This window comes from Arvicanthis niloticus, unplaced genomic scaffold, assembly GCF_011762505.2.
Source record: "Arvicanthis niloticus isolate mArvNil1 unplaced genomic scaffold, mArvNil1.pat.X pat_scaffold_319_arrow_ctg1, whole genome shotgun sequence".
In the NCBI taxonomy this organism is placed as follows: domain Eukaryota; kingdom Metazoa; phylum Chordata; class Mammalia; order Rodentia; family Muridae; genus Arvicanthis; species Arvicanthis niloticus.
In genome coordinates this window covers 61,705-89,364 of record NW_023045974.1, presented here as the reverse complement: position 1 = coordinate 89,364, position 27,660 = coordinate 61,705, and the positions used below count along the sequence as shown (strand labels likewise).

The following is a 27,660-nucleotide window of genomic DNA, read 5'->3' as shown; positions in this document are numbered from 1 at the left end:
ACATAATTACCTCTCTCTCTCTCTCTCTCTCTCTCTCTCTCTCTCTCTCTCTCTCTCTTCTCTCTCTCACATGCACACGCACACAAAACTTAACCCAAGTACTGTGTAAAATGAACAAAATAAAGTCCTTGTCCCCGGGACATACAGCTAGGGTAAATGGAGCAGCTTAGTTACTTACTGGGCACCTGTTATACCCCATGCATCCTGAATATGTTGCTTTCATATTCTATTATATCATCAAGGTCCAACCTCAACACAGGATCCAAGTTCTCAACTGGAAGCAGGGATATCTGGAAGGCGCATAATAAACACACACAGACAACTATCTTAGGTACAAACTGATAGACAAATTTCAAGGCTTAGGGTTACTCTTTCTCTCTGTGTGTCTCTGTCTCTGTCTGTCTCTGTCTCTGTCTCTGTCTCTGTCCCTGTCTCTTTCTGTTTCTCTGTCTCTGTCTCTTTCTCTCTCGCTTGCAGCTTGAGGCTGCACACACTCTGCATTCTTCTGCGCACTCTGCTTTTCTCCTGTGCGCTTTTCTTTCCTGGAACTCCTACTCTCCTACACACCTCTGTGCGTTCCCCTTTCACTCACACACACACTCTTCACACACACCACATGCACTCTCCTTACCACACACACACACACAACACACACACACACACACAACACACACACATGCTCCACAGTGTTCCCTCACATTTTCTTTCTACTAGCTCTCTTGCCTTTTTCTTGCCCCAGTCTTTTATTCTTTCTCCAAAAGCAGGTAGAAAAAAAAAAAGACATTGTATATATCATTGCCAAATCAAATTCAAAAGAATAACCACAGCCCACAAAGAATCAAGAATTACAATTATTCCCCAAAGTTTCAGGCTTCCCCTATTCCCAGGCCTGTGGCCAAAACAATAACAATTGCAAACTTGTCATTATTTAAACTTTAGACTTATTATACTTAAGAGCTCAGAGCCCCAAGGTCAGCTACATACATTTTCTTGGGAAGCTCTAATGATAAATGACATGGGCAAAGCTGCCAGGCAGTGGCCAGAAAGAAACAAGTTAACCCTTAACTCAGCAGTTCCGCTAGCTTTCTGCTTCTGCACATTGCGCAAATGAGTCTCCTAAGAGTCCCGGTGTTTTGACTTAATTTCACTAATATATATATATTTTTTTATGCATTCTATGCTTGCTTATCCAGGAACCACTCTCAAATGTGTAAAACTCATTTCATGACATCAATAGTTTTTTTTTCCTTTCTCAACTAAAGTATCCCATGTTTGTGTTCCCTTATTCCATTTTCCCTTATTCCATGATTGTGTCTCCTGTACTAATGCTTTTTTATAATATCAGTAAATTCCTTCACTTTCTGGTAATGGACCCTGTATGACTCTAGCAGTACGTGGCTCTGATTCATTTTCTAATATTTCTAAATATGATTTTTTCATACTTTCTTTGCAAGTCAAACATTAATCCCACACTACCATTGTGTAGTTATTGCATTGTTTCCAAGACGTGAGCACACAGCATGCACTTGGGCCATTAGGACTGTACTGTGCCCCTATGCCTGAATTTTTAATTGTTTAAGAATCATTACACCAAGGAACATCAATTTTCACAGAACTCACCAGAGCAGGAGGAGAAAAGAGTAGAAAAGTCAGATATAATAGAATAATTATGCACACCAAGGCCAACTGTAAAACAGTCACACACAAATGAAATCTGTACAGCCATTGTCCAGGGCTAAGGTTAGGAGAAATGGGAACAACTGGTTTTTACAAAGAGCTGCACAGACTACTGAGATGTCTCCATCCCGGCCTGCTGTGGCAGTACCTTATTTCAGATGGTTGGTCCCCTGGATGGATGTGTCTCCTGCTTCTCAGGGTCCCAGACACCATCCTTTTCTACAAAGAGCTGCCTCGGGCTTCTGAGATGTCTCCATCCCAGCCCACTGCTGGCATGTCACCGTATGCTGTCCCCGGCATTACATGACAGAAGGTATCATTCTGGAACATCTTCTCCAATAGAATTTTTCTGAGGTTTGAAATCATGACACTTAGCAAAGTATTTTGCACACCAGACTTTAAATAGTGTTTGTACAATTAATATAGAAAGCAGCTTTATAATAATCTGAGTTGATAGTTCACTCTACACCAAAAATCAATAGGATTTCAAACCGTTTGGCTAAGTGGTGACAGAAAACACCTCTTATTCACTTTATCATTCTTTCTCTTTTTCCCCTCTATACACACACACACACACACACACACACACACACATTGAAGAGTAACTGAGATATAATGTTTTATTGTTTCTACCTTGAAGTACATTTTGGAACAAAGTACTCAATGTTCATAAATAAAAATGAACAAGGAATACCAAGCATTTCCTTACGAGGGTTCCGGCTGGATGTGTGCATGTGTGTCACATGCATGCCTGGTACCCTCAGAGGTCAACATGAGCGTCGGATCCCCCCCAAGATAAAGTTGTGAGGCACCACTTGGATGCTGAACCTTGATATAGAAATAAATGTTCTAAAGTATGAACCATCTGTCCAGCTCCCAGGAATTAAAAGCATTTGAATGGGGGAGACCAAGCTTAGGCTTTTATCTAGAAAGATTTTAAGGCTCCAGCTTATTGCTTTTTTACACATACAAACTTTAAAGAGTCACAAAGAAGAAGGAATACTGAATGTATGTGTGTCAATAAGCATTTCACCTGCTGAAGGCATTTTTCTTAGAAAACATAATTTTTACTGTCTAAGAAAATAATCAGATTATTGGGGCCAGTCACTCAATGGTAGATAATCATCTAGCATAGTCAAGGCCTTGCGTTCAACTCTCAGCACTGAAAAATAACAAAAGCAAAACCAGATGCAGGGGCAGCTATAATCACAGCGCCTGGGAGGTAGAGGCAGGAGGTTTGGGAGTTCTAGATCAGCCTTATCTACATAGACTTCCAATGCCAACCAGGGTTACATGAGACTCTGTATCAAAACAAGCAAGCAAGAAAACAGACAAAAGACTGAAGCTACTAAGCTCCCATAAAGAGTTGACAGCGATTGAGAGCTACAACAATTCTAGGCTTTAGACTGGACTAGAAAAACCCCAGGGCGAAGAGTACCACCTAGTGGCCATTCGTCAGTATAACAACTTAGCCTGTGGTCGGCAGGGAAAGTTCCTGAACTCAAATCTCACTCAGCAGCTGCGGCCTTTCTCCAGATACTGAGGACAGGTAATCACAGACACAAGTTAGGACTAAGGACATATCTTAGGCATCGTTATTAGAGTGGAATGGGATAATGCGAGGGCCAATGCTTCTTTCTTTGCTGATGTCCATCCACGGTGAAGTAAGATGTCTGTAGCTGTAACCAGAGATCGCTCTAAACAAGCTCCAGTTCACCCAGATCCTGCTTTTCCTAACTTGGATGTGGGAAAAGTGGATCAGAAAAATAAAGTTAGTGTTTTATTGGTGTATATTTATATACATCATGGTATTTTATTTATTTAATTTATTTTGTATATACATACATACACATGCCATCACATGTATGTGAAAGTCGGAGGACTTGTGGGGAGTTGGTCCTCTCCATCTGTTGTGTGGGTGATGAGAACTGAACTCATGCCTTCAGGATTTATCTCAAGTTTCTGTACCCACTGAAACATTTTCTCCATCCCTCATAAAGATACAGTCATTCAGGTATATCAAAAACTGTGATTAACTCACCCCTTAAAAATAACCTTCCCCTTTACCCTCTTCTTCCTCCTCCTCCTCTTTCTTCTTCTGTACCTCCCCTTTATACACAAACCTCCCTGTGTGTGTGCTTGTGTGTGGCATGTGTGCGTGTCGCACGCGCGTGTGCGTTCATGTGTGTGTGTGTGTGTGTGTGTGTGTGTGTGTGTGTGTGTGTGTGATTGTGTAAAATCAAGCTTGGATCCACATGTGAGAGAAAATATTCAGTATTTTTCTTTCTGGGTCTAATTGCTTGATCTAATGATCACCAATTCCATCACTTTCCCTACAGATGGTATAACTTCAACCCTCTTTACCACTGACTTTATAGTATATGTGCTGTATTTTCCCTCATCAGGTGATAGGCACTCAGGCTGATTGCATAACTTGGCTGTGAACACTGCTCTAATGAGTATGAGCCTGCAGGTGACTCTGTCACGCTAGCTTGGATTCCTTAAGAGACATTCCTAGGCGCGTGCAGCGAGGACACACTGTAGCTCTGGTTTTGACTTTGTGAGGCGCCTCTACACCGATTTCTACAGTGGATGGTCAAATTTATGTTCCTATTCCCAGGATATGAGAGTTCCTTCTGCTTGCATTCCTGTCAGCATTTGTTGCTGTTATTTCCTTAATGGAGCCATTCAGACTAGAGTGTGAGGGGATCTCAGCGTCCTTCTGATTGGCATTTCTCTGATGCTAAAGCATGTAGGATAGTCTCATATAACTAGCTTCTTGTACCTCACCTTTCAAAATGTCCATTTCACTTGCACATGTATTGATGAGACTGTTTTATTATTTAATTTAAAGACCTCTTTATATTTTCCTGGTATTAGCACTTGGTTAGATGTGCAGCTAGTAAGGACTCCTCCTGTGCTACAAGCTGTTTCTCCAATCATTTAATCATTAATTGTTGCTTCTCACTACACATTTTTATTGTGTTAAGGTCAATCTATGCTTTTATATTCAGTAATGTTTGTTCTATGAAATTGGGTGCAATAATGTTTGGTGCACATATGTTTAGACTTGGTATAACCTCTTAATGACCCCTTTCCTTAATCAATATGAAGTAAACTTCTTTATCTCTTCTAATTAATTTTGATTTAAAGTCAACTTTGTCAGATATTAGTATCTGAGTTCCACTGGAGAAAAACATTTTTTAAAGGAATTGCTTACAAGAGGCTGAGAAATCCTATTTTAAAATTCTAACCAGATTATCCACATACAGGAAGTTATAATAAAGACATAAAGAACTCATAGATTCACTTAAATACTTAAATATGAAGATGTTCCTCAGCCCCACCCTTTCCCCACTGTCTTTTGAAAGTAAATTTAAAGACAATGATATAAAGCCTCGTTATTACCAAATACCTTAATGTGTATATTTTAAGATGGGGAATAATTTGTTGACAAAATTAGGATATTGTCATTGATCTAGTACTGCCATGTGATGAACAACCCTTATTACAATTTCACCAATTACTTTACTAATAGCTGTTCTAGCATAAGAGAGCATATAACCCAGGTCCCATCTCAGAAGCTCAGATTACACATTGTTTTTAGGTTTCCACTTTGTTAAAAACAAAAAACTTGGCGGTATGGTGGCCCATGTCTTTTGACCCAGTGCTCAGGAGGTCGAGGCAGGCATAGCTCTGTGAGTTTATGGCTAGCCTGATCTACATAGCAAGCTCCATGGCAGCCAGAACTATATAGAGAGACCCTGTCTCAAAAACAAAACAAGCAAACAAAAAAATCCATTGAGTAATAAGATAAATAATAATTACTAATTAGAACCCATAGGAGGAAAAACTAAGCATTTATGAGTCCAAACTGGTAAAAAATCTCTTCCTGAAAAGACCACAAATGACTTAGTCACTGTCCTAATGCTGTGAAGAGACACCATGACTCAGGCAACTCCTGTAAAGGAAAGCAGTTAACCAGGAGCTGGCTTACAGTTTCAGAGTTAGTCCACCATCGTCATAGCAGAGAACATGGTGGCATGTATGGCTCTGGAGCAGTAGCTGAGAGTTACATCCTGATCTGTAGGCAGAGGGTGGAAAGAGGGTGAGGAAGAGGAAGGGGAAGGGGAGGGAGGGGGAAGAGAGACTGAAACTGGATCTGGCATGGGCTTTGAAATTTCAAAGCCCACCTTCAGTGATACACTTCCTCCAACGAGGCCACACCTCCTAATCCTTGTAATCCTTCTCAAACAGTTCCACTCCCTGTTGTTGTTCAAGTATATGAGCCTCCGGCAGCAATTATTATTCAAACAACCACAATCAGAATTGGCTAAATAACTGATGGAGAACTAACTCACCATTTGATAATCATCTTGGTAAGAATTAGACAAAATTCACCAATGAATACTTGCATCTCATAGATGAAAGATGAATAAGATATTTATAGTGTGAGACTCTACATCCCAAAATGTATATTAATTCTAAAAAGGAAAATTATAATTTTACATTGAAGAAATATAGTAGGCACCATCTTTGTTTGTTTGTTTGTTTGTTGAGACAGGGTTTTCTGTGCAACAGCTCTGCCTGTCCTGTAACTCACTTTGTAGACTAGGCTGGCCTTGAGCTCAGAGATCTGCCTGCCTCTGCCTCCTGATTGCTGAGATTAAAGACTTGTGCCACCACTGCAAGCATCATCTTAATATGGAATCAGAATTAACTTTAGTAGTAAGGCATCAACAGACAACCTGTATCTTCTTCATGATGCACTATGATGAACACAACATCACCCATGAGACCATCTTCTTGAAACCCATCACCTGAATGTAATCACAAGGAAACATCAGTCCAGCCCAGGAGATGCTGGCACCAACTATGGTGCCCACTATGCCTACCAGCTACTCCCATGGCTTTAGGACACTAGAAGTCAGGAGGTTTCCTCTCCATTACAAGACATTTAGCCTGAGTCTTACTCTAGAATTTAGAAGAAGCAGAAATCAAAAACAAATAAAAGAAAACTTTCCCTGTGCTGGCATCTTTTAGCTCTGGCATGGAAGAACTAGGCAGTTAAGCTGAGTCTAGGGAGAAAAGTGAGATTTCAGAATGTCCATGCCAACTGAATTACCAAGTGGGATGCAGCTATTCCAGCTAATGACCTTGCAGCCACACCCTTCCCTAAAGCATCCCCTGGAACCCCAGTGGTACCACCACCCTCCCCAGACTTTCAGGGAACTTCTGATGGCTTCCCAGGGCAGTGGGCTTTCCTAACTCCTCTGGGGAGATGAACCTTGAGAACATGCCCCTTGGGTTGTGTTCTAGTGACCTACGGAATGACAAGTTCCAGTGCTTATTACTACACCAAAGTGATGTCTGAGCTGTTCCTTCAAACCCCATCGCACTCTGGAGTCTCCTTCCAGACCATCAGCAGCATGTCAGACTTCTGGGATGTGAGTACGGATGGCCTTGCTTTTAACCCATCCCCATCCCCATCCCCACCCCCACCCCCACCCCCACCCCACCCCACCCATAGGCCCTCCTTCTTAATGGCCTGAGACACAGGGTAGAGTCCAGGGAGGTCAGTCTGAAACCAGGACAAATTAAAGGATAAACCTGAATTAACAGATAGGGCTGGAGTGCAGGTGGAGGAGGTTGGAGAGAGACGAGGGTATCCATCTGGGGCTTGACCAGCAGGAGCCAGACTAGCATTTAAATCATAAGGGAAGCTTAAATCTCAAAATACAATATTTTAAATTGTATTCTGGTCAAGTTAGGAAGGTCAACTGTGGGGATCCAAAAAAATAGAGGCAAGTTGAGGGCCCAGGGAATGAGGGCAAAGGTCATGTATTAGGGTTAGCAGGAGGCTGGACCATGCTCAACCCAGCTGCTGGTCCAGTTTGCTCAGGGCCCACTCCTGGACAGTTTGTACTGGACAAAGTGGTACAACAACCAAAGCCTGGGGCATGGCTCCCACTCCTTCATCTACTATGAGAACCTGCTCCTGGGGGCCCCGAGGTTGCGGCAGCTGCGGGTGCGCAACGACTCCTGTGTGGTTCATGAAGACTTCCGGGAGGACATTTTGAACTGTTATGATGTCTACTCTCCGGACAAAGAAGATCAGCTCCCCTTTGGACCTCTCAATGGCACAGCGTGAGTGAGCCCCTGCCAAAATTGCAGGCCCCACCCCTTTGAGATTGCCAGTCCCTCCAGGGTGTGGAAAACACTTCTACTGAACTTTAAAAAAAAAAAACCTTAAGGGTGGGCACCTCAGGAGACTTGGGACCTCTTCCTAAGTCCATCAGTAAGTCGTTGGTGACACACACTTTGGTGTGTGTCATTCAAGTGTAGAGGAGACAGATTAGCAGAAAAGACAGCCTCTGACCTTGTTCCCACACACAAATTGACAGTCCCATCTTTTCTTGAAGGCAGAGTCCCTTGGTGGGTGTGGTCCATGAGAGTAGTCCTTGGTTGGAGAGCTTGACTCCTGGGACTTGATGCAGGAAGCAATAAGGGATGGAAGATAGATGAAGAACGAAGAGAGGAGAGGAAGAGGGTAGAGAGGATAGGGAAGGAGAAGGCGTAGGCAGGAAAGAAATCCGGGGGAGGAATGATGGGGGCTCTAGAAGGAAGAATCCTGGGGTGGAACCAGAGGAACTAGAAAGATCATGTCTGAATTTATGGCCCAAGTGTTTCCTTCATGTAACTACACAGCCTGGTGCCAAGAGTGCATTTACCTAGTGAAAAAGAAACTTAGGTTTGAGTTTCAGGGACTATCGCCAAATAGCTGACTGTCTTGGAACTCCCCAATCTTAATTTCCTCTGCTGTAAAATACGGACAGTAGTTTCCCTCTCTTCCCAAACAAGTTTTAGTAAGAAAAAAAAAAGACATATGTAAAGCATGTATTATGTGTGATATTATGTGCTCTATATGTGATATCACCTATAGGGCATATAAGATATGCTTCTCACAAAATTATGTATGAACCACATATAATACAAGCACACGTATACATGCATAGTACAGTAAATATCTATAGATACTCAATGCATGTGGAACTGTAAAGCCAAGCAATTCATAATTGCCTTACAGGGTGAGCGTTTAGCCTAGTTCTGATCTCTTTTCTCAAATGGTCTTTTTTTTTTCTTCCGACAGGTGGACATACCATTCACAGAATGAGCTGGGGGGTTCCTCCCACTGGGGCAAGCTCACAAGCTACAGTGGGGGTGGCTACTACTTAGATCTTCCAGGATCCCGACAAGCCAGTGCAGAGGCCCTCCAAGGACTCCAGGAGGGATTATGGCTGGACAGGGGCACTCGGGTGGTCTTTATCGACTTCTCCGTGTATAATGCCAACATCAATCTTTTCTGTATTTTGAGGTAAGTACCCTTCCCTCACTGCATCTCTCTGTCTATGGTTCCTGACTCATCTGATGTACTTGAGACCTTTCACTGCCAGGTACCCTATGCTGAGTGTGGGAGCCAGGGAAGCAGGAGGAGCTGTCTCAGTACGGTGCATGCTAGCCTTCTCACTTTCCTCACAGACTGGTGGTAGAGTTTCCAGCCACAGGAGGAACCATCCCGTCCTGGCAGATCCGCACAGTTAAGCTGATCCGCTACGTGAATAACTGGGACTTCTTCATTGTGGGCTGTGAAGGTCATCTTCTGTGTCTTCATCTTCTACTATGTGGTGGAGGAAATCCTGGAAATCCACCTGCATCGGTTTCGCTACCTCAGCAGCGTCTGGAACATTATGGACCTGGTGGTCATCTTGGTGAGGGATGAGGGACATACTGGAGGGTGGAGAGACTCTTCTTTGATGGGGGGGGGTTCTGAGTTCTTCCTTTTAGAGGTGTAAGCCCATCTTTTGATTTACTACAAGTCCTGTGCCAAGTCTCCCACAGAGAAAGGTTGAAGCCTCCTGGCTCAGACCTTGGGAAATCTTGTCTTACACATCTTCTTTTCTCACCTGTGAATGGGCTCTCCTTTTCCCTTTTGTATCAGAATAGATCTGGATCTATTCTGGGTCTCTTTCTGCCTTTTGTTTTATGACCTGACCTCTTGAGAACCCTGCCATCCTCTTCTCTGTTTGAATACCTTGTTCCTTCCATTGTTATCTTGTTCTACTAACACGACGCATCCATTTTGTCGTTTTATTTTTACATTTATTTGTGTGAACACATGTGTGTGTGTGTGTGTGTGTGTGTGCTTGTGCACACGAGCACATACAACAGTGTGCTTACGGAGGTCAGAGACACCTATGGGAGTTGGTTCTCTCTCCACCATGTGGGTCCCAGAGAGAGAGAGACATCAAACAAACCCAGGTAGCCAGACATAGCAGCAAGAAGCTTTACCTGCTGAGCCATCTTGCTAGCCTACACATGTATTTCTTTGGAAACAAGGCTTAGGAGTGGGAGGTTGGAGGATATCATTTTCCTAGGTAGCACTTCCCCATAGTTCTTTGCAACCTCCATATTGCCAATGGCCCCAAAGCCTTCTCTTGGGCTGTTGGACATTAAAGCTGTTCCCTGGTCTTCTATTTTGTTCCATCTGGACCTCAGCTAGTGAACATCCAGCAGATGGTTTTCTCCTTGGCCTGGCTCTCCTCTGGGAGCTCATCTTTGAACATTCCTTAAGATCCTCCTGACTCCTCTGACACTCCCCATGACTCCTCTGTGGCAGCTCTCCATCGTGGCTGTGGGTTTCCACATATTCCGAACTCTGGAAGTGAACCGACTGATGGGAAAGCTCCTGCAGCAGCCAGACACGTATGCAGACTTTGAGTTCCTGGCCTTCTGGCAGACTCAGTACAATAACATGAATGCGGTCAACCTTTTCTTTGCTTGGATCAAGGTACCTGGGACTTGCATCCCAGCTCTGCCCCCAAGGCTCTCCCCCTGGGTAGATCTCCTTTCCTCACCTCATTTGCTACCATCTGTGGTCCCCGTCCTTTCCTGGAGTATTCTATGCTTTTCACCTTTTCTCCTTCACTTGTTTCACCATGGCCCTTGCAGATATTCAAGTACATCAGCTTCAACAAGACCATGACCCAGCTCTCCTCCACCCTGGCTCGCTGTGCCAAGGATATCCTGGGCTTCGCCATCATGTTCTTTGTTGTCTTCTTCGCTTACGCCCAGCTTGGCTACCTGCCTTTTCGGGACCCAAGTGGAAAACTTTAGCACTTTCGTCAAGTGCATGTGTGTGCCCTGCCCCAACCCTGGGGTCCCTCACCCTCTAGCCCCCAGGGTGTGTGTGACCTTGGGGAAGAAGGGAAGGTGTAGGGTGTATCACTGCTTAAAGGTATCTGATCGAGTCCTAAACTTGGGTGTGCTCTCAAGTAATTTTTCCACTTGCTGTGTCTGCTATGTTGGGTGTATTGTATAAGGTCAATGAGGGGTCTGGTTTTGGTAGGAAAGTGGGGTGGGGTCTGGATTGGAGCAAATATTGGCTAGGCTCTGGGTGAAGCCCAGGTCCCATCTCTTAGTTTCACTCAGTTCCGGATAATCCTTGGAGATTTTGACTACAATGCAATTGACAACGCCAACCGAATCCTGGGCCCTGTGTACTTTGTCACCTATGTCTTCTTCGTCTTCTTCGTGCTCCTGGTGAGGGTCCCTCTGTGGGCTGGTGACATAGACAATCTTCAAGGTGGGGTTTTGATTTCACATGTCTTCCACTTAGGATTATAACTGGTTTCTCACAGCACAGGGGAAAGTACATATGTGTGATCTTTTGCGTTTTCTGAAAGCTGGCTGGCTAATGTAGCAATGATACCAGTATGGCCAGGTGGTGTGGATACAGGAAATTTCAGATTCTTCGGGGAAAACCAAGTCCTCCTCTTCCAAAGAAAGGGGAGGGGTGCCTTATAAAGAGAAGTAGAGACCTCTGAGGCTTCCGTACCTGTTTTCTAAGAGACCCTTTCCTCTGGGGAGTTTCTGATGGCTTGTACTGCCAATGTTTGGTGGTGATTCCCTCTTCTTGCCAACTGGGAAATGCCATGGATTTACTTTTTTGAATTTTTTAAGATTTTATTTCCGTGTATGTGTTTGCTTGCATGTATGCACCACGTGTGTACCTGGTGCCTGCAAAGGTCAAAAGGGGGAGTTGAATCCCACAGATCTGGAGTTACAGATGGTTGTGAGCTATGGTGCTGGGAACTGAACTCTGGCTGTCTGCAAGAGCAACAAGTGCTCTTCAGTGACAAGTTGCCTTTCCAAGGGATTTTTATTAATATTAACAGAAGGTGTCCTTATTTGATCAACTGAAGGAGACGCAGGCATGGATTTGGGGTCGATGGTAAAGAAGAGAGCACGTTTGTACCTTCACATTGAAAAACTGACGACTTCAGTGATTGCTGGGCCCTTTATAGGTTAGGCCCATACCACATGCTGGGATAGCTTGATGCTTAGAAAAGATTACTGTAGTATCTGAGAATGAGAAATCTCAGGTCAGTGAGTGAACATGGTCTGTCCTTAACAGATATGTGCCCAAAGGAGGATTTTCAGGCTCTTGAGAGGCAGGTATGGGTGGACTTGAGTTCTGAAGTTGAAAGTTTATGTGTGGAACTTTGGGTAAGAGGGCTCAGTGCTTTTAGTGGGTTTGAAGGTGAAAACCTAAAGCAGGGCATGGTGGTACACCCTCCCAGCAGGGGAGACTGAGGCAGGTAGTTCTCTGTGAGTCCAAGGGGAGTCTGAGGATAGTCAAGGATATATAGAAAGATCTGTGTCAAAATACAAAAGCAACCATGTCTCTACTTATCCTTTAGAATATGTTCCTGGCCATCATCAATGACACATATTCAGAGGTCAAAGAGGAGCTGGCTGGCCAGAAGGATCAGTTTCAGCTTTCTGACCTCCTGAAGCAGGTGACCACACAGTCTCTGCATAGCATCTCTATGTCTGGGTTTGGTTCTAAGGTGCTGTGCCATGGTGGGGCTATTCTTGATTGGTGCAGGTGCCTGTGTTCTTGAATGCCTTTGACTTGTACCTGGGGGCTTGAGATCTTCAGTTGGAGGTGGGAGCGGGGGCAATGGTGCTGAGAACCCTGTGAGCAAGTCTGTCAGCTTCCTCTCCCTTTCAGAGCTACAACAAGACCCTACTAAGGCTGCACCTGAGGAAAGAGCGGGTTTCAGATGTGCAGAAGGTCCTGAAGGGTGGGGAACCGGAGATCCAGTTTGAAGATTTCACCAACACCTTGAGGGAGTGAGCAAATGGAGATCCAACCTTCTTTGAAATTGGTCTAAAAGTTTGTAATCCTCAACTTTGCTGATAAGCCTTGTCTATAGACCTGTGATCATGACTTAGGGACTCCTGACCTTCAGAATTGTGACCTTGTTTACAGATCTCTGACCATAGTCTATACAAATTCTGGGCTTGTTGAACAACCTCTTACACCCCATATAACAGTATAATTATCCTACTATTATATATACTCCACCCACAATATTGGGTAAGTATATTGTGAGGACCATATGTGGACCAGGCATGAGTAGGGAGTGACATAATTAAATGAGACAAAAATCTTTGTCTCTTAGAAGCTTAAAGGCATGTATGCAAATAAGGCCAAGACACAGACTAAATTCAAGAACAGAAGTGACATGAAGAAAGGGAGGCATGGATCAAAGCAAGTTATCAATCCTTTTTGAGATTAAAGGAAAGCTTCCAGGAAGAGGTGTTGACTGGATAGGGGGTTTGGAGAATGCCTAGCTTACACGTGGATAAGCAGAGGAAGGCCAGTGTGAGAGCTGAGCATTGTTAAGCTATCCAGTGACTCACGGTGAGGGATAGGAGGCAGTGAGAGTGCCATGCTAGGAAGGGCCTGGAGCATCACCACTGGATCCAAGGAACAGGATGCTTAGTGGGGCTTTAAATCTGAGAACCTTGGGTGTGTACTTTCTATTACATTTTATTAGTTTTTGACCTGGGTCTCACTTTAGTACCAAGGTTCACCTCAAACTTGATTTGATTCTTCCTCTGCCCTCAGCTTCTCAAATACCTAAGAATCATAGACATCTTCCACCATGCTCAGGTACTATTAATTCAAAATGTTGATTACTCTCTTTATGGAGGGTAGATTTCAGGAGCAGAGAGCGAAAAGGAAACCCAGCTGGTTATCCAGGGGCAAAGAAATGGAATAATATCTGTATAAGATCCTGAGGTCCTAAATTAGTCAGTAAGAGCCAGAACATGAAGGAGAAATGAAAGAACTTGTTGGAGGAGGTGTAGAATCACAAGACCCCGAAGATCCTGGCTTTTCTATGTGGTCCTCTTCTTTTCCAGAAAGCAGCACTCAGAGATCAAGAGTCTGGTGTAAGGGCTGGGAGTGGTTTGAGTGGTTACAGTTGCTTCATCCCCTTGCTCTTCTTAGACTGGGGCACGAGGAGCACGAGATCACGGCTGCCTTCAGCAGGTTTGATCAGGATGGAGATCACATACTAGATGAGGAGGAGCAGGAACAGATGCAACAGGGGCTGGAAGAGGAGAGGGTGAGCAGGACCGTTTGGTGGGGAAGAGGTGTACACACATCACTTGCTTGTCCTCCCTCCCCACCACACCCAAGCCAAATCCAAGTTGAATGCCCTCCCATAAAAGAGAAAAAATTCTCTAGAATAATGGTTCTCAAAGTGCTGCATATTAAATATTCAGGAAAGCCTTTAAACACCCTCACTCTCGGTTCCCATGACCTAAATCAATCAGATCAGAATGCTCTGGGTGGTAGGGCTAAAACATGAGAACTTTCTTCAATTTCCTACGTGATTCCAGCATACAGTCAAAGTTCAGAACCATTGCTTTGCAAGAGGGACCAGTTCTCAAGATAATCCTTGATAATCCTCTATAAAGATTTGTTTCCTTGGAATTTTGAAATTGATCCTACTATGCCTGCTCCATCCCTATTAAGTGGAGGTCAGAAAACTCAAGGGCAGTGTTATCAGACATAAGGATGATGAACAGAGGACAGAAGCCCAAGACTAAGATTGTGATGCACAGCAGAGGCTGGAACAAAAGCAAGTGACTCTCCAGACTCATCTTTCCTCTAACATCTGACTTCCCGATCAGGTGACCCTCAGTGCTGAGATTGAGAACTTAGGCCGGTCTGTTGGATACAGTCCCCCAGGTGAATTGGGAACAGAGGCTGCCAGAGGACGAAACTGGGTTTCTGGAGAAGAATTCGACATGTATGTGGAGGCAGGGGCCCCAGGGATGGCTGACTGTGACATCTTCTCTTGAGACTCTTTCCACAATTCCTAATTCCCTTTGCTGGTCCTGATCTTTCTCAAATTCTACTCAGGCTCACAAGGAGAGTTCTGCAATTGCAGCGTGTTCTGGAAGGAGTTGTATCCCAGGTTGAGGCTGTGGGCTCAAAGCTGAAGATGCTGGAGAGGAAAGGGGAGCTGGCTCCCTCCCCATGAATGGTGAGTGTCTTCCAGTTGGATCCTCTGAGTTCATTACAGCTGGAATCCATCTTATTTTCTAGACAGTTAGGGAGGACATTCTAGAAAGATGTGGGGAGCAATGCTCACGGCAGTCATTTCTCTGTGGAGGTGAGGATGGAGGACAGGTTCAGAAGTTGCTTATACCAGCCTATAGATTACCTTGACATTTTAGGAGGGTCTTTGAGTTGTTATAATCAACTATGACACTATAAAAGAATAGACTGCTTATGAACAACTGAATTATGTTTTTCACAGTTTGGGAGGCTGGGAGGTCCAAGATTAAGCTACTAGAGATTCAGGATCTGGTGAAAGCCAGTTTCTTGCTTCATGGACCACTCAGCTGATATAGTCTCGTGTGGTGGGAGGAAAGTGGGGGACACTAATTCCCTTTATAAGGCTCCACACTCACGACCTTATCACTCCCCAAAGGCCTCACTTCCTAGTACTGTCACATTGGGGATTTGGATGTCAGCATAAGACTTTGGGGAGACACAAACATCAGTCTATAGCAATCTAGATTCTTTGTTAATAAGTTTCAGAGAAAAATAAATTCTCCTTCAAATGAGCTATTCCTTTTGCTTCCAACAGGAGGAGCAGCTGTTTGGGAGAACTCGTATAATCCATCCTAGGTGTCACTCCAGCCCTTTGGGAGTTCAGGGTGGGCTGGAGGATGGAAAGGGGGCTCCAAAAGCAACAGACAGCAAGTTCCTCTCTCTCTGCCTTCCCACAAGCCTCTTCTCCACCTCCCCCCTGCCTTTCTAGGGCAGCATGTCTCATGATAGCTGCTATGGAGTTCCACCCTGTATCTGGCCTTTTGAGCCAATGTTTTTGTGTGTAGCTGGGCAAGCATGCTTAGGCTTGTCCTTGGTGTTTCTGTATGTAGTTGCACAGTTCTGTAAAGTAGCATTTCCTACCTGGCCTCTCTCTTCCTGGGCATTTACTTCTGCTGTAATGATTGACACCAATAACAAATAAGAAAAAGCAGGAGATGGCAGTGACTCTCCTGAAGATTTCAGACAGCCACGGTTAGTCAAAAGGTAGAAGTCCAAGAGTAGCTGATGGATATTTCTTCCTACATTCCAGTAACTCTTACCCTCCTCCCATGTGTGTCACAATATCTACCATTGGCATGTATGGCTGTGTGTAGGGGGTCTTCTCTATCCCATGGAGTTTCCCTGTAAAAGAGAAAAGGAAGCCATAGAGGAAAGAAGATTCTTGTGTGGTGAGATTCCAACCGAGGAGTTACGAGTGATCAATGAAAGCTCTTCTGGAGGAGCCTGTCTTCTGCTTCTGATGTTCCACTGACTACCTGGAACCAAGGGAACTTCAATCCTGGAATCACACAGAACCTGAAGGAATCACGCAAGAGATGGTATCTGGACTCATTGATCTTTGGACTAATATGTGATGGTCTCTGGCTCTATTCATCATAGGACAATGTGAGGCTCCAAGATTATGATTATCAATAAAACTCTTTAGAAAATCAGGTCTTTGCATTTTATTCTGGGAAAAGAGAGAGAAGACAGGAGAATAGAAATGTAAGACATTCATGTGCACTCTCTGGAACATACTGGGAGTCATGTCACTGTCAGGGAGCTTGGCTCTCCTAAGAGTCTTGAAATAAGAAGCCCTGGCTCACAGGAGCGTTTGAAATGGTAGATACTATGATTATTCTATAAAAAAGAGTGGAGAAAAGGCACCTAGGGAGAATCAGTCTTCAGAGAAGAGATAGTTGGATTAGGAAGGCTTAGGGGGTAGGGGCAGCTGTGGTGTGTGTGTTTGTGTGTGTGTGTGTGTGTGTGTGCACAAGCATAAAAGCACAAGTGGCTGGAGGATAACTAAGAATAAGTAAAAAAAAAAATAAAAATAAAAATAAAAAACAAAACTCTTACACCAAGATTTTGGATGCACATACTGAAAAACTCTTACACACCTCCTTCCCCTCTCCAGTGACTCTCATTCCTTCCTACTCTGTACCTTCCATTGCTCCTCACTACATTTTTCTCAGTCATCCCTGTCACCCCCACCTGTTCTCACCCCCCTAAACATCCCGTAAACCTATGAGACATGTGCAACAACTAAGTACAATCAAGATAACCTATGTGTCAACAACGTTGGAAGCTTCCTTTCAAAAAGGTCCTTTCAATTAAACATTAGGGGCTAGCTTGTGCTTCAAGAGATCTGAGTCAGAGTGTTGATATTAGTCCAAAGCCTATGGGAAAGGTAAGGGAGAGAACAAGAATCAAGACCGAAATCTTGTAGGAGACAGCTTGCAAAAGCGTGGAATCCTTGAGCATTTCTTTGGTGAACAAAACATGTCAGAGTGCTGAGGTCTCGGGCGGAAGCCACTTCTCTGCAATGACTTCAGCTGACAAGTTATGGGTCCACTCTGGGGCCCAAGACAGGCCGTGGTTGGTACAAGTTCTAGAGTGTGGCTGCAGGGACGAGCACATTGCCAACACCAGGTACTGTGATCTCAGCAACGGGCTAATTCGCAATAGCCTTAGCTTCAGTTTCGGCTTCACGCTTGGACTTTGACAAAAGGTCATTATTGTAGGTGTGACTCGGTCAAGCCGATCAAAGCAAGGAAGCAGAGAGCAAGCGACGGGGCGGGGCACCCGCGGGGCGCACGCGCAGACGCCTCTAGAACCGGAAGCAGCCTTGGGTCGGGCATGGCGGGCGGCTGCGGAGGGCGTCCCGGCGACGCGACGGGAGGAGCCGCCTCGAGGTATTACCCGGCGTGGATGGAGACGCGACGGCTGGTGGGAGGCTGGGTCCGTATGCGGGAGCCGGTGTACCTGTCTGCCGCGTCAGGGCATTGAGATGAAAGTTACTCCTGAGCAAGGGAACAGAGTTGGCGGTTCAGGTGGGCGGGTGCGAGGGGAGGGTGGTGGAATGATGGCAGGAGGAGAATGCAGGCAACGGGAGCACAAGTCGGGAGGGACATCGGAACAGTCCTCTTAGGCTGGATTAGATCTGGGTGTAAAACATTTACTCCTCAACCCCCACCCCCGCCTTGCCAGATGATGCTGCGGTGGAGACAGCTGAGGAAGCAAAGGAGCCTGCCGAAGCTGACATCAGTGAGCTCTGCCGGGACATGTTCTCCAAAATGGCCACATATTTGACTGGGGAACTGACAGGTGAGACGCAGCCCCTTCTGGCTGATCCCGGTTGTGTAATTGCATTTGGCTTCTCAGAAACCTGAGAGGTGCTTTAGCAGACTCTTGTCAGTCAGCGGTTGAATAGGAGGAAAGGAGCCGCCCGCCTTCTTCTTTCCCTAGGGAAGCACACCAACCACTTTTGAAGCGCAAATCTGCAGGCCTCTTGTAATAAAGCCAACAACAAGGATTCTACACTGTGCCTCTCTGGGGGAGTTGTATTTTAATCTCAATTTTGAAGAAAATGGAAAATGGGGAAACTAGCCAGTTAGTAAAAGAGCTGGAATAACCAAGCGTTTGATTACACCAGAAGGTTAGTCAGAAGATTTGGTGACCTACCCTTGGGACACAGGTAGATTTTAGTGTCCCTGCACCTGTGTCTGAGGTACAGTCAGAAAGCATAGTCTGGACCTTGTGGGGTGTCATAAGAACTTACATCATTTCACTTCTCCATGGGGGGAAAAAATACATTTTGTGTCCGTGTGTGTGTGTGTGTGTGTGTGTGTGTGTAAGGTTTAGAACAACTTGTGAAAGTTGGTTCTCTTCTTATACCATGTAGGTCACGAGGACCACACTCTGATCTCCAGGCTTGGTAGCAAGTGCCTTCTCACAGGCCCCCACCCCCAGAAAATTTTTCTGTGAGCTCTTATTTGTGAACCGGGATCTATGAGGAAAGGCGTAGTAGAGAAGTTGGGGGTTGTAAGTCGCTGATTTAGCAGCCTGATCATTCATTTTTGAGCAAGAGAAAGCAAGTAACAAAATCCAGATTTGTGGATTCTCCCAGAAGAGTCTGAAGTTTGGCTGTAGTGACTTACATTGTCAGGCTCTATTGACTAGCATTTTGCAGCCTTTGGTTGCTTTCACTACTTGCTGATCCTTTAGTATGATCTTGTGGCCTTTGCAGGTTAACACTGTTCTTTTTCTGTTTTTTTTGTTTGTTTGTTTGTTTGTTTGTTTATTGTTGTAGTTTAGAGGTGTAGTTTTCTGAACCAGTGCCTTAGAACCAGTAGAGAGTGCTGGGCTGAGAGGGCACATGCTTCTCTGAGGAGGAGAGTGATTTCCTTGTGTGTTTATTATATACGCGCTTGTTACCCTGCCCATACACCTTCTTTAGCCGGCTTCCAAGTGTGTGGCCCTTGTTTTAGAGAGATTATTATTTGAAAGCCTCGAGAACAACTGTGGAGGAGAGAGACCAGAAACAGAGATGCAGTTGTCCGGAAAGTATTGAGAGTCTGAGGCAAAGTGAAGATAAGAAGAACGGAATGAGAGTCTGGACGTGAGCACATTACAGACTTAGGCTTTATCTGGTATTGACCAGGCTAAGGAACTTTTAAGTGTGGGCAGGACCAACAACCAAAATAGGGAAGCTAACAAGAGGAACCGTGTTTCTGTGGGGAACTCAGTTCCTGCTCAGCTGTTTGTATCCGTTACTGGAACACCCAAGTAGCAGTCCAGAGCTGAGACTGACCTGAGCAGAGGGGGCACCTGCATGGTGGCATAGGTGGAGACTATTCAGAAAGGTTGCTAAGAAAGAGCTTATGGACGGACCTCTTCTGGACGGACCTCTTCTGGACCTAGATTGCCATCTCAGGAAAGGGAGCAGTTCATTTTGAATTGCTGGGGACTGAACCCAGAGCTTTGCATAGGCAAAGTGATTGTTTTGTCCAGTGAAAGGAGAGATCTGACTCCCAAAGCTGTCCTCCAACCTCCACGCATGAGGTGCACAGCGCCTGCGTGCCCAATTAGTAAATTACAGTTTTGGTTTTTTTTTTTTTCGAAAAGCTTGTGTACAAGTGAGCATGACAGCAGTGGAGAAATAACACTGGTTTCTCCCCTTTGGGTTCTGGAGATTGATTGTGCACAAGCAAGATGACCTGAACTCTGGGCAGGTAGAGGTAGGGGGATTCCTGGAACTTGTTGGCTAATCTAGCTAAATTGGTAAGGTCCACTGTCAATGAGAAATCTTGTCTAAAAAAAATAAGGGAGATAGTAGTTGAGAAAGACCCATTGACCACACACACACACACACACACACACACACACACACACACACTAGTTGATGCCATATATACATACACACATATCTACATAGAAGGTTTCTGTCTCTAGTTGATGTATTCTCTCTCTCTCTCTCTCTCTCTCTCTCTCTCTCTCTCTCTCTCTCAGACGCACACACCACACACACACACACACACATGCACACATTATAATTTAATATAGGGTTTCTCTGTGTAGCCCTCCCTGTCTAGGAACTCACTCTGTAGACCAGGCTGGCTTCAAACTCACTTGCTTCTGCCTCTCAAGTGCTGGGGATTAAGTTGTGAGCCACCACTGCTTGGCTTATATAATTTTTTCTACTACAGAAGTACCAAGATGATTTCACCTCTCTTCCTAAGAAACGGGTTTACCATTTTCTTTTGTAACCATGACACAAACTCTTCTAGACCTTCTTAGTTGAGTTTGCTGATTGCTGCCTTGGTTTCTACTCAGACATTCAGGGTATAGGCCAAGTGTAAACGTCATAGGTGGAAGCAGCTTGTTCTTCTGACATTCCCTGGGTCCTCCCTTGAGCTTCTGCATTCCCTTCCTTAACTCCTTTGACCTGAAATTCTATATTCCAGTAACTGCTGACAAATTAAAGGTCTCCCATCTTCTGTTTATTTTAAAGCCACCAGTGAAGACTACAAACTCCTGGAAAATATGAATAAGCTGACAAGCTTGAAGTACCTTGAAATGAAAGATATTGCTATAAACATCAGCAGAAACCTGAAGGACTTAAACCAGAAGTGTGAGTACTCAGATGCATCGCTCGAGCAGGCACCGCTTGTACTTCATGTTTCTTAGTGCTTAGAGCCCAAGAACAGGGCCCAGGGTATTGCCGCCTCCAGCCAGCTCGGGTTGCAGAAAGCATGCTCGAGTTAGGGGATTTCTTCCATTCTGCAGGCAGGTGGCTTTGTTAGAACTTTTTTCTAAACCTTGCTTTTAGTCAGTATATTCCTAGAAGGAGAGTGGACAGATGAGAGTCTAGTGAATTTGGTTTAACAATCAAATCCACAAAGAACTATTTTATAAGCCCCAAATCTACAAATTGAAAATGCTAATTTAAGGCTTGGTGTGGCAGCACAGGCCTTTAATCTCAGCACTTGGGAGACAGGCAAGTGGATATCTGTGAGTTTAAGGCTAGCCTGGTCTACAAAATGAGTTCCAGAACAGCCAGGGCTACACAGTGAAGTCCCATCTTGAGAAACAAACAAACAAACAAACAAACAAACAAAAAAGGAAGGAAGGAAGGAAGGAAAGAAAGAAAGAAAATATTAACTTAATTAATTTGTAGTGATCTGAAAAATGCCCTTTGACACTAGGACACCCTTGATGTGGGCGTGGCCAAGATGCAGACTCAGTAGCAGGAGGATTGCTTAAGGAATAAGAACTTTACTGGGAAGGAAAACCAGAAGAGGAAATGCTTTGCCTGGTCACTGACATTCTGATAAGTCAGCTATGGCTTCCCAGGGTGAGCGTCTGCCATCTGCCCAGGTCTTTGTTAGGCTTAGCTTCTAACTTTCTCCTCCTTCTCTATATTTGCTGACCATATTTGGACATGGCGGTTTGTTTTTCTAGATGCTGAACTACAGCCATATCTGGATCAGATCAACGTGATTGAGGAGCAGGTGGCAGCTCTCGAGCAGGCAGCCTACAAGTTGGATGCTTATTCAAAAAAACTGGGTAATCATTTTTACTCCTATCTTGATCGTTTATGCTGTCTTATAAATATTCTGCCCGTACTTATGCAATGCCTGGGGAGGTCAGCAGGGGGCATCGGATCCCCTGGAATTGGAGTTATAAGTGGTTCTGAGCTGTCATGTGAGTACTGGGAATTGAACCCTGGTCCTCTGGAAGAACAGCACGTGCTCCTAACCACTGAGCAACCTCTCCAGCCCCCTTGATTTTATAGAGCACCATGCACTAAGCATGGTGATGTACATTGGTAAGCCCAGTACTCCTGAAGCTGATGCAGGAGGATTGTAAATTCATATTCAGGTCAGGTTATACAATGAGCATATCACAAAAAAAAACCCAAAAACAAATAAATAAAACTTGAAGAATTAAATATGTAATAAATAGCATTTTCTGTAGTCATTGATTTAAAAGCACTGTTCTGAATGATTTGCACATACTGTATTCTTTATTCCCTACTAGGTGATTTTTGTTTTGGTTTTTTGAGATAGGGTTTCTCTGTGTGTCCCTAACTATCTTAGAACTGACTGTGTAGAACAGGCTGGCATCAAATTCACAGATATCCACCTGCCTCTGTATCCCAAGTACTGGGGTTAAAGAACTTTATCGATATGCTAGGCAACTTTAAAATTTTTTTTTTAAAAAAAATCTATAATCTTCCCACTTTCTAGGGAAGGTAACTGTGATTTAAGAGGCAAAGTAACTTGCTTAAAGACACAGAGCTGGAAAAGCGCATGGGGGAGCCGTGCGTGTCTGACCAGGGCCCGGCTCTTTGCTGTGCTTCACCATGTCGAGCGATGAGGTGCCCTTAGTGCTGCTTGCCCTCTCTGCCTGTTACCTGCTGGGCACAGCACAGTGAAGGGATTCTTTCCTCAATAGCCTTTATGGGTTCTTGTGTTTTTGCGATTGCTCCTGGTTGTCAGTCACTGTTTAGTGGGGTAATCACGAGTCAGTTTCACTATTTCCAGTTACATATAGTAAGTGTTTACTGTGAACCTCACCGTGTAGAAGACATCATACCAAGGGCTTTTAAGATTCTAAAAGCCAAAAAAGGCTTGGGTGTGGTGTCACATGCTTGTAATTCCTTGGGAGGTAGAGGCAGGAAGATCAGGAGTTCAAGACTCGCCAGCCCAAGCTGTTTGAAAAATGTGTTAACAAACAAAGTCACAGCACTAGGCTTATTTGATGACATTTTAAGTCTCTTTAGGTTTTTCTATCTTTCCCAATTGCTTTCCTGAAGTAAGATATAACAATAAGAACATAAGGGACTGGAGAAATGGCTCAGTGGTTAAGAGCACTGACTGCTCTTCCAGAGGTCCTGAGTTCAGTTTCCAGCAACCACATGGTGGCTCACAACCATTATTAATGGGATTTGATGCCCTCTTCTGGTGTGTCTGAAGAGAGTGACAGTGTACTCATATGCATTAAATAAATAAATAAATCTTTTTTTAAAAAAAGAATAAGAATATAGAAAGACTGGGAATGCAGCTTAATTTGATGGAGTGCCTACTTGCCACTCATGACATCCTAGGATTAAGGACACCAAATCTTAGTCACCAGGACACTAAGGATTCCAAGTCCTGGGTATGTGTCCAGCACTGGGCAAACAGGGCATGGTCGTACATGCCTGTAATTCTAGTACTGAGGTTGTGGAGGCAGGAAAATCAGAAGGTCAAGGTCATCCTTGGCTGCATAGTGAATTTGAAGCCAGCCTGGGGTTTGTGAGACCTGTGTAGGCCATGTGGGTGCGGGGTAAGGGTAGGGAGAGGAGAAGTGAAACAGACATAAAAACAAAAGCATACATCTATACTTCCTGAGTGTTCCAGACTGTTTCCAGAGGCTCTCTGGGATTGTTCCTGGAAGGTTAGTTTCTAAGATTTACTAAAGCTGCCAGTAGGGCCAGTGCCAGTGGGTCCTGCTTCGTTCTGTCTGAGCTATCTGAACATGTGTTATTGATACAGTTAGAACTTAGTGTGTGGGGCTTAGGCTCGCAGTCAGGGTTTGTGTTGACTCCTTGAAGTTGTGCAGACCTACGATCTCCATATTTGTACAGATGATGAAACTGAAGCTACCACCTTAAGAATATAATGGGTGTATTTGAACTTGCTTGAAAAATCTAACTAAAAGGTATCTTTGTGAGCGCTTGTGTTAAAAGATACAATTCCTGTCCTTCCCAAACAGAAGCCAAGTACAAGAAGCTGGAGAAGCGATGAGAGTCGAGTTCCTGTGGCTCAAGTGTCTGTTAATGTGGAAGATGTTTTATAACCACTAAATCCCGAGGCTGGCGAATCATCACAGTTCCTCAGAAGAAAATGGCTAGTTAGTACCAAGGCCACACAATACTGGATGAACTGGAGGGCCGTGGCTGCCCTGGAGTCTCCTCTGAGGCGGTACCTCTCAGAAACCCACACCTGGAACTCCTCACTGTTTACTTGAATGCTTCACCATCCATCCAAGATGGAGACTCTAGAGTTCAGTGCATACCTGGGCTTGCCAGTAGAGTCCAGCAAGGGGACCTGCTTCCCCTGGTATTGGGCAGTTGGCACGTTATTTTCTAAAATGGCTGTTTTGTTTGTTTTGTTTTCTACTGATGAGATGATGTATTGTTAACAAGATTCTAAATTAAAAAGGAAAACAAAACAAATGTGGGGGTTTTTTGTTGTTTTTGTTTTGCAACTTACTACTCTGTGTGGCGGTAATTTGTCTTTCCGTAACTGCAAGTAACAGAAACTCCTAAAACAATTCCAAGCCAAGTCTTAAAGGCTGAGCAGAAGGAGGGAAGGGAGTATTTCAGTAACTTAGTGTCCCTCCACCCAGCTCTTCCTCCACTCAGGGACTGAACCTTAGCCTTGAATGTCCTGTACAGGGCTCCACCAGGGAGCTCTTTCCCCGGCCCTTTCACTTTGATTCTTAAGCTAGAGCTCCAAGGCAGTAGCCCTCAACCTGTGGGTCAATATCCTGCATGTCAGATTATGATTTATAACAGTAGCAAAATCACACTTATGAAGTAGCAATGAAATAATTATATGGTTGGGGGTCAGCACATTAGGAACTAACTGTGGTAAATGTCTCAGTGTGAGGAAAGCCGAGGACCACCGCTCCAAGGAATTCAGTAGGCTTCAAATTTGCCACCCTCCCACATCAGCCTTCTTGGAGGCTGAGCTCATTGGCCTTTACGTCTGTCCCGTTCTGGAAATGTGAGAGACAAGATTGTGTGTGTGTGTTAGATGGGAAGGCAGGGAGTAGCATTCATATGTAAAGCATTTTGTAACATTTTCTACTAGTATGTATGGGGTGAGAGGAATTTTGGAGAACTCAATTGCCTAAAGACATCAGATGGTAGGGGTGAATAAAAAGCTCGTATTGGGAAGCAACATAACCTTATCTACAGTAACAAGCTGTTACCTAGCAAGATGCTTAATGTTCTCCATGCCATTCCCAAGTATGGTAGTTTGAGTAAGAATGGCCCTTAGAGGATCATATTTGAGTTCCCAGGGAGTAGCACTATTTGAAAGAATTAGAAGGGTTATAGGGTATGGCCATGGAGGAAATGTGTCACTGGTGGTGGTCTTTAAGGTTTCAAAAGTCCATGCCAAGCCCAGTGACTCCCTGTAGATCAGGAAGTAGTTCTCATCTACTCCAGCCCCATGTCTGCCTACAGGTTGCCATGATTCCTGCCATGATGATAATGGGCTAAACCTCTGAATGTAGGCTCCGATTAAAGACTTTATCTTTTATGAGAGTTGCCTTGGTCATGGTGTCTCTTCCCAGCACTAGAACAGTGCCTGACTAGGACACTAAGAGAGGTTATTTCTCCTTCCACCTCTCCTGGCTGCTGTAGACCTTTGTCATTTATCCTTACATCTCTGGTCTGTAATTGGCCTTTTATTTAAATAAGAAAAGATGTATGTGCATGCATGTTTTGTCTACATATATATGTGCATCATGTGTGTGTACCTGGTGCCTATGGAGGTCAGAAGAGGGAGTCGAATCCTGGAACTGGAATTACTGATGGTCATGAACCACCATGTGAGTCCTAGGAATGGAACCCAGATCCTTTGTAAGAGCAAAAGTGCTCTTAACCATGGAGCCATCTCTCCAGCCTCCCAAAACTAGAATTCTTATGTATATAAGGGGTCTACTATTTATAGTGCAGACCTCAGTGTGCACTTTATAAAATAAGTAGAAATATCCTCTCTTCAATGACCTTAATATTAGCACACTGAAAAAGAATCAGTAACAAGACCTAATGTACACGGATGTGTGTGTATGTATAATATATATTATATATATATACACATATATATTATATATGCACATATATGATATATATGTCTATATATATAATATATACTATATATAATATATTCATATATATAATTTCTATACTTACAGTGTATTAAGCCATTTTCAGCTATTTTCCATTCCTGTGGATAAATTTCATTTTTAGAATTCATTTGAACCTACAGGAAAGTTGCAACAATAATACAGAATTTCACAGACAAATTTTCATATTTTGCTGTTGTTTTATCATCTCTGAAATCATTAGCTGTTCACATTGGCAAATTTGTCTTCAAGATTCAGTCTTGAAAGCCACTCCTGGAATGAGTGCTATATTGTCCAAAAAGTAAGAAAAAGGTTTAAATTACCAACAAAGTAGAGGTATTAGTATATATGAAGCAAATAATTTAATATCCCTTTCAAAAGCATTGCAGAAATTGTGAGAAAATCAGACTTGCAATTCTTTCTTAACATATTTGATTTTTGATAACTTGGGTGCCTTTCCTTTGTCAAGACAGTAGTTTCCAGGTCCCTGTCACCCTGTTGCTAATTGACCCGGGCCCTTCAGAAAAATCAGTGTACTGAAAGGAAAGCAAAAAGGAGACTAGAGATAGGAGCAGATGAAAATGTAAAATTTGTGTAATTCCTGAATGAAAATAGTCCCCATGTACAATCAATTATAGCAAACTAACATCTGTGTACATAAATCTGTGTCTTGTTACTGAATTAATTTTTTTCAGTGTGCTAATACTAAGGTTACTTAAGGGAGGCTTTTTTTTTTTTTTTTTTTTTTTTTTTTTTTTTTTTTTTTTGGTTTTTCGAGACAGGGTTTCTCTGTATAGCCCTGGCTGTCCTGGAACTCACTCTGTAGACCAGGCTGGCCTCGAACTCAGAAATCCTCCTGCCTCTGCCTCCCGAGTGCTGGGATTAAAGGCATGAGCCACCACCGCCCGGCAAGGGAGGCTATTTTTACCTATTTATGAGGTGCATGCCGAAGTCTACACTTCACTTTCGAATAACTCAGTGAGAATTAAAGGGCTTGGGTACATGATGAGAAGTGAGCAAGACAGCAAATTTGGCAACATGCTGACACGCTGAATCAAAGGTATGATTGTTATTCTTTAAATGTGTTTTTAAAAAATTTTTTTAGGGGCTAGGGAGATGTCTCAGTCACCCTTAAAACAAAATATAAAGACTAGAGTTTGGATCTCCAGTACCCATATAAATTTGGACAGGTAAGTTTCAGGGCCAGCGTTCAGAAAACAGAAGGGATCTTTTGGACAATATGGCTTTCTAGACTAGTCTAATCCAATGAGCTCTGAGTTCAAATGATACCCTATTTCACTAAATAAGGTTGGGAGCAATGGAGGAAGACTCCTGAT

At 43.9% G+C, this 27,660-nt stretch overlaps 2 protein-coding genes across 3 annotated transcripts; both read left to right on the top strand.

The window, feature by feature from the left end:
- Positions 1 to 331: 331 nt before the first annotated feature.
- Positions 332 to 15,939, top strand: LOC117701911 (polycystin-2-like protein 1; the record flags this gene model as incomplete). The annotated part of the gene is given in 16 exon segments (XM_076928177.1): positions 332 to 396; positions 6,997 to 7,124; positions 7,571 to 7,824; positions 8,828 to 9,052; positions 9,217 to 9,328; positions 9,330 to 9,446; positions 10,355 to 10,525; positions 10,687 to 10,821; positions 10,823 to 10,869; positions 11,157 to 11,277; positions 12,438 to 12,536; positions 12,752 to 12,873; positions 14,039 to 14,156; positions 14,728 to 14,846; positions 14,960 to 15,083; positions 15,693 to 15,939. Coding segments are annotated over 15 exon segments (1,954 nt in total), but the record flags the coding sequence as incomplete, so codon positions are not given.
- A 1,838-nt stretch (positions 15,940 to 17,777) lies between these two features.
- LOC117701913 (biogenesis of lysosome-related organelles complex 1 subunit 2-like) lies at positions 17,778 to 24,641 on the top strand. Of its 2 annotated transcripts, none has more exons than XM_034493327.2 (5): positions 17,778 to 17,832; positions 18,128 to 18,244; positions 20,931 to 21,050; positions 21,881 to 21,985; positions 24,179 to 24,641. In XM_034493327.2, exons 2-5 carry the CDS (start codon positions 18,202 to 18,204, stop codon positions 24,208 to 24,210), a joined length of 300 nt encoding a protein of 99 aa, XP_034349218.1. In that variant the 5' UTR covers positions 17,778 to 17,832; positions 18,128 to 18,201; the 3' UTR covers positions 24,211 to 24,641. The 2 variants fall into 2 exon arrangements, with proteins under 2 accessions (XP_034349218.1, XP_034349217.1); XM_034493326.2 differs by lacking the exon at positions 17,778 to 17,832 and adding an exon at positions 17,875 to 17,970.
- Positions 24,642 to 27,660: the final 3,019 nt, after the last annotated feature.